General features: G+C 41.1%; 1 protein-coding gene across 1 annotated transcript in view; it reads left to right on the top strand.

The window, feature by feature from the left end:
* Positions 1 to 1,500: 1,500 nt before the first annotated feature.
* PID1 (phosphotyrosine interaction domain containing 1) overlaps positions 1,501 to 14,053 on the top strand; it is a 40,482-nt gene continuing 27,929 nt past the window's right edge. Inside the window, exon 1 of the mRNA XM_015406303.1 lies at positions 1,501 to 1,667. Within this exon, the coding sequence (XP_015261789.1) occupies positions 1,501 to 1,667 (167 nt within the window). The remainder of the gene's footprint in view (positions 1,668 to 14,053) is intronic.

The raw sequence follows: 14,053 nt of genomic DNA, 5'->3' as shown, positions 1-14,053 counted from the left end.
ATCCAGATCATTAATAAGAATATTGAAAAGTACCAGACCCTGCAGCACCCCGCTGGACACCTCTTTCCAATCTGGTGAAACGCCATTGACCACCACTCTTTGGGTGTAGTCCTCTAACCAGTTCCCTATCCACCAAACTGTCCTGTAGTCCAGCCCACAGTCTTCCAGTTTGCCCATCAGAATGTCATGGGGAACTTTATCAAAAGCTTTACTGAAATCCAGGTAAATCACATCAACAGAGTTCCCACAATCCAGTAAGTTTGTCATATAATCAAAGAAGGAAACCAGGTTGGTCTGACAAGATCTGTTGGGGACAAAACCATGCTGACTTCCTTGGATCATTAAGTGGTCCTTCAGATGCTTACAGATTGATCCCTTTAAAATCTGCTCTAATATCTTCCCAGCAACAGAAGTCAGACTGACCAGGCTGTAGTTTACCAGGTCATCTTTCTTCCCTTTCTTAAACATTGGGATAACATTCGCTCCTCTCCAATCTTGTGGCACATCCCCAGTTCTCTAGGAGGCCTTGAAGATGATGGACAGAGTCTCTGCAAGTTCTGCAAGTTAACTCTGCAAGTTATCTAAAGATGTTCATTATCTCTTTCTCAATATTGGTATACACTAAACATCATTATCACTGTTGCAAAGCAGAGGGCCCCTGGAGTGGAAGAGGTCAGACGCAGAGATCTTTTCTTGGATATCAGACTGCTCTGGCCCCCTCACCCACTTTTTGCTTCCTTTTCTACCCACCCTGGTTAATTCCTGGATAGATCAGGTTTTGGTAAACCACTACCACCAACCTGGCATTTGAGGGTTCACCTTCACTTAACAGGAGCCCATGTCATCCCCCTTACCCCATGAATTCTCTTGGCAGTACCCCCTTTTATTGAAAAGAGGAGTTACCTGGATCAGCCACTAAGGCTAAGTCATATAAAAACCCCATCAGAGTTTTAAAGAGTTTTATTAAAAGGTTGCATTTGGTATAGAAATCCAAAAGGTACAAAAAGCTGCTAAGTAAAATCCCAAGGGATGAGTAGGTTCTACATAAGCATTCAGTTAGAAAAAGGAGATGGGGTTTACCCCAAAAACTGTGCCCTGAAAGCAGCAGCTCTGGGCAAATGCACACAGTAGCTGGTTGGCTGGCACTGGAAAGCTGAAACACTACAAGTGTTGGGCTGGATTTAAGCTGCACGTACCTATTTGTTTCTTTAGAGAAATTTTATTTTTATGGCACCTCTCAAGAGAATTTGCCTAAGGTGGCTTACAAGATAAAGCATAAGAACTTTCAATGTTTTATGTTTTTATTAATTAAAACCCAGCAAAATACAACCAATCAGATCATAAAAACATGGTAATTAAGCAGCTTAAAATGAATACCAGTTTCCAGACTAAAAGACACTATTAAAATGGTGGTAAAACATCAACCCCTAATTAAAAATCCTGGTTAAACAGAAACATTTTGGCCTCTTACTTAAAAGAGAGTAACACAGGCACTAGGCGATGCCATTACTGAAAAAGCCCAGTGACTGCTTGTCACCTTCCTCACCTCTGAAGGCCAGGGCATGGAGTGCCGAGCATGTGAGGCAGATCTTAACTGGAGATCTGGACAGTATGGAAGAAGGCAGTTCTTTGGGTACCCAGACCCCAAGCCATTTACGGCTCTTAAGGTAAGAGCCAGTACTTTGAATTGAGCCCAGAAACAGCTGGTGCATATCTTTCACTACTGGAGTGATATGATCCCACCCTTGACAGCATTATCAAAGACCAATGAGATTTCGGCAAAACCAAACAAGCAAATAAACATTAATATGGGTTCAAGGTTGCCAGGCAAAGAAAAGTAATAAAAGATTGCCTAAGATAGTTTACATTTCCCTTGGTCCTTCTCTGGAACAGACTGCCACAGCCCAAGCTTCTTCAGCATGAAGCCATACACTGCATCCGCTGCAGCCACTCTGGCGGACCAATTCCAAGGTAATGCTGACCTTACTTCCAGGGAGAAGAGATTTACATTTTCTTCCAATGTCCCTGGCCCTCTGTGTGAGCTTAGGCACATTTGGTCAGCTGGACTGGCTTGGATTTTACCAGGTAGATCCAGGGCAGGGAAGAGAGGGATTAGCCCCTCCTTCCAAAATCTGCATTAAGATCATGTTCCTTTACTTCTGGCTGCTGGTGGAATGCTCGGACTGTCTGAGAGGGTCATTTTGTTATAGAAACCCAGGAAATGAAAAAAATTGAGACATTTGCAGGAGTCCATAGTTTGTATGCCTTTGTTGTTGTTCAGTCGCACAGTCGAGTCCGACTCTTCGCGACCCCATGGACAATCTCCCGCCAGGCTCTCCTGTCTTCCGCCGTCCTCCGAAGTTGGCTCAATTTCATGTTCGTTGCATCGCTGACACTGTCTAACCATCTCATCCTTTGCCGTCCCCGTCTTCTTTGACCTTCAATCTTTCCCAGCATCAGGGTCTTTTCCAGTGAGTGCTCCCTTCTCATTTGGTGGCCAAAGTATTTGAGCTTCAGTTTCATTATCTGGCCTTCCAGGGAACAGTCAGGGTTGATTTCTTTGAGGATTGACTGATTTGTTCTTCTTGCAGTCCAAGGGACTCTCAAGAGTCTTCTCCAGCACCATAGTTCAAAAGAATCTATTCTTCGGCGCTCGGCCTTCCTTATAGTCCAACTCTCACAGCCATACATGACTACTGGGAATACCATTGCTTTGACCATGCGGACTTTTGTTGGCAGGGTGATGTCTCTACTTTTTATCATGCTGTTTAGGTTCGCCATCGCTTTCCTCCCAAGGAGCAGGCGTCTTTTAATTTCATGGCTGCAGTCACAGTCTGCGGTGTATGCCTACTATTCATTAAAACTGGATAAATAAGTTTGCTTTCGTTGTATCAGAACCTGACCAGTTCCATCTAGTCAATTCAGCCATCAAAACCCAGTGAATATTGATTTCATTGTCCATTCTGACTGCTGGGTATATTTCTGTGTAATCAGTGATCATACATTGAGTTAAGGATTCGAGAGTCCTGAAATGTAATTGGGGGGTGGAATCCGTTATAATCCAAATAAATTTTAATTGATAGGTCTTACGGTCAGAGAAGAGGCAAGATGTACAAGATCTTTAGTGATACATGAAATGAGATGTTGTATGGAAGGTCTTGGCCCCTTGATGTTAGTGTACTTAAGAAACTTCTTCAAGCGATCATTGGACTATGCATACTAACTACTCTTCAAAGCAAACGGGTCCAAACTACTTTTTTGTGTGTATTTTGTGTGTGCATGCATGTGCGCATGTGCCTGGAAGTGATGGCTGACTTCTGGCAACCCCTAGTGGGGCTGGAAGACAATGATGTTCAGAGAGGTGGCTTACTGCCTGCCTCTGCATCATGGCCCTGGTATTCCTTGGAGTTCTCCCATCCAAGTACTTTCCAGGGTCGGCCCTGCTTAACTTCCGAGATCTAACAAAATTGGGCTTGCCTGGGCTATCCAGGTCAGGGGTCCAAACTACTTTGTTGACTGCATTTATCCAGCATTGTGTCTAGCCAGTTGGTTTTCCTCTGCTTTTGTTCCAAGCATCCAAGTGCTTTTCTGCCAAAACTGATTAAAGCACTTTGTAGCCTTGATTTAATTAGCTCAGATGTATAATCTTGGCTGTTAAAGTCAGTATGTTACATGAACAAATTCTCCAGAGTTCATGTTAAAGTGTAAAGGATACGATGTTGTCTTTGCCTCGAGGCTCTTAAGTCCATTCCCTACTCACCCCTTACATTATCCATAACAGCATGCTGTGAATATCAACAAAAAGCATTTTAGATCAGCTGATTTCCTATTCATGTACCCAGGGTTTATTCTAGATGACTGCAATAACAGTCTAAAAAGACCTCCTTTTCAGTAGATAAAATGCCTTTGCCTTATCCTAGAGCTTTCTCTCCAGGTTATCATGTTTTAAATTTGTTATGGAAATGAGTGAAAAGAATTTTTGTACTAAAATAGAGGTAATTTTTAAAAATGTCATCAAAATGTAGTGCTTCTGTATGTCACAGTAATATCCCTTTGTTGTACCAGGACTTCACAGCTGTGTCCTCCCCCCACTGAGCTATCTCTCCCACCTCTGGACAGTATTTCTGCTAATCTTTTGACTTTTGGTAACGGTACTTTCTTCCCTATAATTCCTCAGTCTCCCCTCTGCTGAACTGGCACTCATTTTCCTTAAAGCCAGTAGAGTCTCATTTTTCTCCGAGCAATTGAACCATCAAGTTAAACATTGGCTCAGACAATGTATTTGGGGAGAGAGTGCTTCTAGTATCAATAGCTAGTGTTTAGCCTGTTACATACAAGGTGGTGTGAGTGTTTCCTTCCTTCCTTCCACCTCTCAATACTGAGCAGGGACAGGGTTGCGACTATAAAGCTGCTAGATTGGAGTCCAGTAGTGCCTTAGAGACCAACAAGATGGGGGGGGGGGTGTTAATAAGCTTTCAGAAGTCAATGCTTGTCACTCAAAAATCTTGTTGGTCTCTAAGGTGCTCCTGGACTCATGTCTGGCTGTTCTACTGCAGACCAACACAGCTTCCCTCTGAAACTATAAAACCGTGTTACTGGTTTTTGAGTAATCAGCCTAGGTTGTTGGTATTCATGAATTTCAAATGAGGGCTGTTTGTCATGTACTTACGATCTGGTTTCTTGGCCTTTACTGTTTGAAAAAAATAAAAACAATGCACCACCTATTGAGAACATTATCTTCACTAGTCTCTTTTGAAATGCCAAGGCATCCGTTCCCAGCATATTCATATGAAAAACAGCTGGACAGATCACTCGTGTCAGCTGAAGCCACTGGACTTGCCTTTTAATAAAGGTGGGCCAAGGAGTGTGTGCATTTTGTTCTGTTTCATCAAAAGTTTAAGTATCACAATTTACGTTCTAAAAAGCATGGTAGCTAAGAGTACAGTAGAACAGGCTACAGTGATGTTCTTCTAGACAAATACATGTCTTTGAATCAAGTTCCTTGGAGAGTAATAGATGGACTACAGAATTTTAAGTGGCAAGAGTTCATCCTTAAAATAATTTTCTGTAAGAGATGAGTTCTTAACTGCTAGCATATTTTCAATGCAATGCAACCAGGTTTTGTTAAAAAATCCTTTAGAAAGTGGTATAAGATGCAGTGAAATTAGTGACGGATAAACTCCCCTCACCATGAGTCAAAATCAGCTTTATTTTACAGGCATTTTCTGAAGAAAAATCTTGTCTCTTTCTGAGAGTTCTCTTCTAGCTCATGATCTTGGCTGCTTATAAGTTAAACAGAAACGGAAAAGAAAGCCTCCTCAAAGTTTCAAAGACCTTGTGGAAAAGCAAAAACACTTACACGTTGGGAACAAATTATCTGGAGTTAATGGGATTACAAAGTTACCTCATTTTTTACCATCTGTTCTTCTCATACATCCTATCCCTAATTCCACCTGACCCTTTCTCCTCTAAGTTAAATAAAACATTTTGTTTATTTCAAACTTCCAAAAGCCTCTCATGTGCCATTTCAGAAGTAGAAGATAAGGTGATTTTGTCTGTTCTCTCAAGTCCTTGGACTGGGCCAGCATCAAAATATATAAAGCATCAAAATATATAATAAAGCAACAGAGTGGGACAGCCATAAACAAACAGATAAGAAGAAAATAGCTATAGGGGCTGCTCAGCAAGAAAGAAGAAAAGGGAAAATCCTGTGCCTGAGGATGAGAAGAGGACGAGATTACCATATTCCCAAACCTTCAGGACAAGGAATTGTGAAGTCCATGAATTTCACTGACCTGAATAATCTTTATAATTTCATCCCCCTGTCTTAAAAAGAAAATGTATGTAGTTCTAATAGTAATAGCAGATAATTAACACCTGGGTTTTAGGAAGGGATGCTGTGGGTATCATATAAGGTTAAAAATCATGTATTCTGTCCCAGGTCTAACTGTAGTTATGCAGGGTGAAGAAAAGCTGGCATAAAGCAAATCTGTATAAACTTCAGCTCATTAGGATTGAAGCACAGGGACAGCACGCTCTGCTTTCCAAAAGTTGGACATCTGTGCCATAAAAATCACCCTTTAGTAGCTTTGCACAGGTCTCTCTCTGATGCTAGCGTCAGGACTTGAACAAAGCTGGACTTAAAGCAGAGAAATAGTTTGAAATATTTTTGTGATGTGATTAACTGTTTGATGGAAAGTGATCATGAGTATACAAAACGTTACACAAAGTATCTGAAGAAATATTAATGACCAACTGATCCTGCGTTCAGTGTCTCTGATCCTTCAGGTTCTCTAATGCACTGTTGGTTTACCTACATGCATAAAACAGTGAAAGCAAAGCAAGTTCATGCTTTGTGTAGAGCTTTTCTTTTGGAAAGGGTGAATTCCTTCCTCTCTAGATGGAAAGGGACATACTGGATTTAGAAGAGAAAGGTTTCAAATCCCTGCTCAGTCATGGAGTTCCATTCAGTGTAGGAACCATTCTGTGTGTGGCTGAACTGGAAACCTGGCAGAGTGCAGCCCATACCTGCTCCCAGCATCTATATATTTGTTAGTGTTTTAGGCATCACAAGACTCTGCCATGGCTGTTTGGATATTTAAATATGGGAGTCTATAAGAGGAGTCATTCCATGTTTAGAAAATGTCATTTGAATTAGCCTACAGTCACTGAATCCTTGCTTCTTTTGATGTTTCTCAGAGTTGCTGGTCCCTACTGTAATGGCTGAAGATCATTTATGAGAAGCCAGTTCAAATGTTATTTTTGTAAAAGTCCAGAAAATAAAACTTGTTTTCTAAATCCAGTTCTTGCATCCAGTTCTAGACAGTCTGGATGTATATACTCTGTGTTTGTGTGTGTGTGTGTGTGTGTGAAAGAGAGAGGTTCCCCTTTGTTTCTCAGTTCAGATCAAATATAGTTCCAATCAAATGAGTTTTCCATCTTTCATAATATCAGTGACCTCTGCAGTACAGAGAGATTAGTTTATTTGGGTATGAAAAGAGTGCTAGGAACATGCTGAATCCTTGGACAGGATGGTCACCCAATCTGAGTGGCAGAGTCCTAACACTGTGGGAATGTTACTATAACAGATGATCTGGATTGCGGAGGATTGCAGCTGTGTTAGGTATTGTTGTCTCTGGAGCAGATTAAAGACAGTTTTCTTCTCTTGGTCAGCCTTGTGTCTTAGAAGCATGCAGCAGGTTCTTTGATAGTTTATTTGCATTTAGATCTTTTTTGATACAGGAAATTCTCATAATTAGTGGTTTTAATTGCTATGAAGAACATAGAATACAGGCCTAGTAGTAAAACACAGGAACTAGGGCTGTCAACTGTTACTCCAGTGGATTAAGGGTTTTTTTGTAAGAAAAACATCTTATAACACTCCGTATAATTAGGATTTTCATTGGTTTGTTAGCTACCCACTTCTTAATTTATGCTGCTAAAAACCAAGCAGATTTCTGCAAAACTACTATATTATGGCATGTCTGTTGCCCTGCAAAACCATTACTGTCAAATTCTTTGCTTATTCTATGCATCTTGTATTTAATGTTATTTATGACAGTCCTTTTGCCAGAATTGTGTAGCAGTTAGATTGGTGGACAAGCTTGTGGGTTCAAATCCCCACTCAGCCATAAAGGTTGTTGAGTGACCTTGGATCACTCTCCCCCTCCCCCTATAAGGCCGCTGTAAGGATAATGTGTTTTCTGTGTGATGGCATAGTACTGACCTTGTATACAATTGTGTGACTGTTCAGTGACTAACCAGCCTTCTTAAGTTCCTTTTGGATCTGAGTACATCAAAAGCCAATAATGATAATGGGAAATAGTTTAATGTTAATGTGCAAAATGGGATCCTTTGTGTGTTCACATGGAAATCCAAGAGAACATAGGATAGTGTCAAATGAAACTACAGTGATAACGGCTATGAAGAACTTGTACAGTTCTGCCTTTTAATGTTTTACCTATTGAGATTTTAAAATATGTTATTTCTAGTATAAGTATCTGCTTCAACACAGAGAAGAAGAAAGATTGAGTAAATATTGTCAATAGTCTGGCATATGGGTTCTTTGACAAAAACTGTTTTATCACCAATATTGCTGTTCCCAAAAAGTCTAGCAATGGAAAACATTTTACAGATGTGTTGATTTTCCTGACACAATTTTGTATGCAGAGCACCAAGAAGATATTATAAATGTCACAAGTCGAATTGTTTCTGTGCAGCGGGTGCAGCAGCCCTTTTTGTTTTGACTTGAAGCTAGACAAATTTGGCAACTGAGACAAAAAAAGAATACCTGGATATTACTGTGGTGTCACTTTTATAAAGTGCCGTTGTCTCCTGAGTCACACTTTAATGCCTCACAGATAAATCACTTTCTACTTCATCAGTGACAGCCACGATATCCAGTCTTCACACCTCAGGATTCTGTTTGACATGGCAAATTATGTGCTGGAGCCATTTGATAAGTCCACAGTGGAAAGGAGGGGACTTCCAATACCCCTATAGGTTACTGTGAAAAAAAGGTCAGAGCAAAGTTAGTGTTTTATGTGGGGGATCCAGAATTGCTATTGTATGAGCTAATTGCACAATGAGCTAATTGTAATGGATGTTAAGCTGAAGAAAAGAAACAGCAAAGTGGGAAGAAGGGGAAAACTAGGAATGTGCCAAACAGTGCACATATGTGCAAAATGCCTAATGATATTGTTATCCAAATCAACATACATATGAAGGTCCTATAACTTGCAAAGGTGTCTCCTTAGTAGCACAGAGCAAACACGTGTATTTTGGGATACTTCAAAGTATATTTTGGAACTTAACCATGTATATACCAAGGTCCCGATTCAGATCAACATTTGAAAGAATGAGGGGGAATAAGCGTCCTTAAACAGAAAAAGGGTTTTATTTAATTAACAGAAATCAAGTTAAGCAATATGCAGAACAAAATGGAGGTTTATAGAAAAGAAAAATGTGTTAGGCCCCGGTCACATGGGCTAGATATCGCTGGGGGAGGTGTGGCTAATTGCCCCTGCACAGTTTGATGTGCGATTATGTGATCAGATGCGCCGGAGGCACACCACGGGTCCTTCCCTCGGCGCCGGCGGGTAAACGAGGGACCGCAGGGGAATGCCGCGCTCCGGCACGATCCCACCACGGGCGTCTGGAGGTAGCCTGTGGCAAACGTTTTTTAACTCGCATTGTTGGCGGTAAGCCACGGCTGCCCTCGTGCCCGGATAATCCGCCCATCATCCGTGCCTCTCCCGCGGCAACTTTGCCATGTGACCGGGGCCTTAGTAAAACAACCGAAAAATCTTTCCTTAATAAACTGTCTGCCTATAGGGAGAAACTGAAAAGGGAAAACAAGATATGAACCTGGTTGGGGGGAGGGGGGGCTGCACTCAGTGTGGATGAAATAGCATCAGGAGCTTGAAACTGACTAGGTGGAGGAAGAAAGCAAAGCGAGTCCATAGAGTAAAGAGGCAAAGAGTGTGAAGTTGAGGTAATTGGATGAATCCAAACTGGCTACAAAAATTTGGGGTTGAGGGATAACTCTTTATTACCCCTTTGCTGAGAATGAGGAGAAGGGATGTTGGTATCGGAATGCGAGCTGCCCTGCATTCATTTATACCCTTAGTGTGACTCACTGCTGTTTGATATTAGTTTAATACAGGCTCCATCTGTCATTCCTAGGCCCATGCTGAGAAGATATGCACATGTACAATAACAAGTCCTGACAAAATGGGAGTCCCCACGGGGTGATGGTGCCGGGGGCATCAGTGTTTCATCTTGCTTTCCTGTCTGTTGCTGTACTGGCAAAATGTGTTTGTAACTGGTAATACATCCTGTCCTAACATGCACATATAAGAGTTGATTGGCATGATGCATGATTTTGACAGGTGATTGAGGTGACTGAGATATGAGATGGGAGGCAGCACTTCATTCTGTGGTCTGCTTCACCTACCTTAGCATGCTTAAGGGCTGGTGAGCATTATGCCTGCCCACTCTTTCTTAGAATCCCATGCTAGGTTTAGCAGCAATTCAACGCACATCTGATGTTTCTAGAGCACTTCAGTGAATATTATGTGTACAATTTTATTATCTCTCTCTCAGCCCTACATCCTCATTAAAAATTTGAGAACCAGTGTTTTCTTGTAGAGTTGTGCAACCAACTCTAATATCAACATAATATCAACATAAAAGCTCTTCCAACATAAAGCCTATTGGGGAAAATTTGTTCATTAATGTTATTTATAGTCTGCCTTTCTCACTGAGACTCAAGGCGGATTTCACAGTATAAGTCAATATGATCAATGGCTGGAACATCCAATAAATAATGCAGTAGAGTTTAAATTGCAGAAATTTGAAACCAAGCAGAAATCTGATAACTGCACTGAAGCATAAGCATTTAAACATATGTTAAATAATGCAGGAATTAACTAGTAGGAACATAATTACAGGAAGAGACAGTAAACAGTAGTATAGCCTACAGTCCTTATTTATTTACCATAGCATCTTTCTGAACTATTTTCTTACAGTACAGTCTTATACCTGTGTAAAAAAGAATCCCTCAGTAGTATAGATTGTATCCCCAGTTCTGAGGATACCTATGCAATTGAAACTATCTCTACAATTCATTTTTCCTTATGGCTTTGGATTGAATAGCATACAATATTTATTACATCTTAGAATCCTTTACACTGTACTTTTCTGTCATATATTTTCTTATTCGTATGTCAGATATATAGGGAGATTGGGCACATACCAAGACCTAGAATGCTAGGATTTGATGAAGTATGCTTTGTGCCACAATATATTTGTTCATTTTAAAATGGCCCCCAAATTATTTCTAAAACAAGCAAACATGTAACAACTTTTTAAACAGCATGAAATTTCATTGCTCACTTTAAGGTTTTGAAATGCCAGAAAAGCCTATGTATTACTTCATGTGATGTTGTACTAGTAGTGTTGTTTGGAACTACTGTCTGAAAAGTAAGCTGCTCTGGGATCAGAAATCTTCACTGAAGTGTACATAATGATGTCTGGGTAAATACTTAACTGCTGAAATTGCTCTTGTTTATTTTCTGAAATCCAGCATAAAATCTGTTTTATACTAAGCCTAAAATACTTAATCAAGAGACAACCATCAGCCTTGCATAAATCTGAGAATTAGTTTGAGATCCTTTTAACATTTTTTACTGAAACTCTATGAAGATTGTGGGCTGAAATTTCAGGGAGAAAGAGACTGTGGTTGTTGTGATTAAATATCTTGAGTTACAAACTCTGCTGGTTACTTTCAAAACTCTCTTAAAGGTAGTGCTTCATAGATACCAGATCAATGGAGCTTCATAGCTGCCAGAAACCAAAATATTTTAAAGGGCTGCATTTAGCATTTCTGCTGGGTTTTTTGTCATTATCGCAGAGGTCTTGGTAAATTGGTCTTTAACTTCTGGAAAATATGACAAATTTCTTCTTTTACTATATCTCTTTATTTGCAAAATGGAAGTATTTCCTACCGTATTCTGTGGCTGTAGAATAAACACTGAAATGTGTAGCATAGCTTTGTTTACTCTTTAAAGAGACTTTGTTTCTGTCTACGATTGCCAACTGCCTGGAGAAAAAACATCCTGTCCTTTAATAGAGGCTTAATGGTATGTTATTTACCTCTGTACCATGAAAAGTATCAGCTGCCTATTTCTACACATTAAGCCTCTGTTAAAGGGACAGGGTATTTTTTCCCCCAGACCCCTTGGCAACCATTTTTTTAATCCAGGAAAGCAGTCCTAGCAAGTCTGCTGCCCTACTCAGGTGTATTCAATGGGGCTTAGTCCCAGCAAGTGTTTTTAAGATTTCAGTGCACGTTATTTACTCTAAACCTTTCTCAGAGCAAGTAGATTGAAGCCATAGAAATATCAAGAAGAGATGAAATCAATTATATCAGCAGAGTAAAAGACTAAATTTACAAGTGAAGCTGAACTGACAGTAATTAATTACTATCTGTAGGAAACTAATGTCCTTCTGCTAAATGATAAAAGCAGAACTAATTGGTACTGTATCAAGGAAACACACATTTATCCATCAGGTTTAGGTGATCATGCTGGTAGTTGATATCTTCTGTAATTGTTTTGTAAGTGCTTATTTGATATTTGCAAACAGTGCCACTGAATGTCAGTCACTAATAGTAAGCAAAGAGCAAAGCATCATATTAATAAACCGTATGTCCTGAAAAACTGTCCTCCTTTCCCATGACCCAGAAGTGGCTTTAAAACTGAAGCACTTCCAGAAGAAGAGTGTTTGGGATGGTGCAAATAGTATTGCTGTTGGACACCAGCCAGCACTCAGGAGAACTGTTGGAAATGAGGAATGAGATTCATTAGGTACAAATAAGTGAGTTATAAAGTGGGCAGTCACACCTGGTGAAAGCAGGAGAGCTATCAGTGGGACTAAGCACCTGATCTCCTGTAGTGGAAGGACAGTTATAACCAAAAGTAGGAATTGAGGTGAATGATGAACCTCTTCTTGAAAGGATCTGTCTTGGAGAACTTGAGGAGTATACCTGAGGGTGGCGGTTGGAGTGACTATTGGCAGGAAAGGACTAACAAGACACGTGGAAAGAGATATACAACTGGTATCTCTTTTTTTTTCCTGTCCATCCTATCCTGGCTCAGGGAACTCTTAGTGTCTTGTGAGCTTGCTGCTCACTTGGAAGGCAGTTTTGGAAGGCAGTTGTGAGGGTACCATCGATCAATGAGTCACTTCTCAGTCACGAGGATGACTTTATTAACGGATGTTTCACTAACAAGGTTTCTGTTTAGAATGGCGTACAATACATCAAGCAGGTAACATGAACAAAGTTCAAACAGACTCTAAACCAATGAGATACTTTCCCGCCCGGGAAGAACAGCGCCAAAGTAATGGGAATCATAACGGTCTGGATATTCCAAAACATCGTAGTTCCCAGGCTCTGAGCGATAGCAGTAGACAAAAGCGATCTTCCTTATCTCCCACCTACCCTTGAAGGGTTTTTGCGTTTCACTAACAAGCTTGCCGTTTATGAGCATGCGCAAGGGTCACTAGGCATGAAAGTCCTGTAGAATTGGGCGAATCCGAGGAACGCTTGTAACTGCCTGCGAGTTTGGGGTACCTCCCAGCCCAGGACATCTTGCACCTTTTCCGGGTCCATTTCCAACCCCCCTGCCGAGATGCGGTAGCCCAGAAAATCAATGTGTGCTTTATGGAATTCACATTTGGACAGTTTGGCAAAGAGTTTGTGCTTATGTAACGTTTGCAGTACGTCCCTCATCAATTTCACATGCGAAGGGAGGTCGGGGGAGTACACCAACAGATCATCTAGATAAACAAGGACCCCCTTGAACAAATGTTTATGCAGCACTTCATTTATCAAGTTCATGAACACCCCTGGCCTGCCTTGAAGGCCGAAGGGCATAACCAGATACTCAAACTGCCCCAACGGCGTGTTGAACGTGGTCTTCGCTTCATCCCCTTTCTTTATGCGAACACGGAAGTAAGCATCCCGCAAATCAAGTTTGGAAAAAAATTTCCCTTTCGAGGCCTCTGCCAGTAAATCTTTAATCAAGGGCATTGGGTATGCGTTGGTAGCTGATACCGCGTTCAAACCACGGTAGTCCGTGCATAGACGAAGCCCCCCGTCTTTTTTCTTGCGGAATAGTACAGGGGCCGCGAATGGGGAAGAGGCGGGTCTAATAAATCCTCTTTCCAGGTTTTTATCAATGAACCTCCTCAGTTCAGCTCTCTCTGCTGTCCCCATCGCGTAAATCTTCCCTTTGGGGAGCTTGGCTCCAGGTATTAATTCAATCCGGCAGTCAGAATGTCTGTGACGGGGCAGTTCATCCGCTTCTTCCTCCCCAAAAGTTTTCTGTAAGTCTCTATATTCTGGGGGGATAGATAACACCTCCTCCTCTGTGAGAAGGGCTGTGGGGAATTCTGCCTTTGGATTGCTCTCCCATTCGCCTTTCCAGACGTGGTTAATGCATTTCTGGGAGACAAAATTCACTTTCCCCTCTTCCCATATGATGTGGGG

The sequence above is a fragment of the Gekko japonicus genome, unplaced genomic scaffold (genome assembly GCF_001447785.1).
Source record: "Gekko japonicus isolate JY-2015 unplaced genomic scaffold, Gekko_japonicus_V1.1 scaffold1890, whole genome shotgun sequence".
In the NCBI taxonomy this organism is placed as follows: Eukaryota; Metazoa; Chordata; class Lepidosauria; order Squamata; family Gekkonidae; genus Gekko; species Gekko japonicus.
The sequence above is the reverse complement of the archived record's forward strand: the minus strand, read 5'-3'. Positions and strand labels throughout refer to the sequence as shown.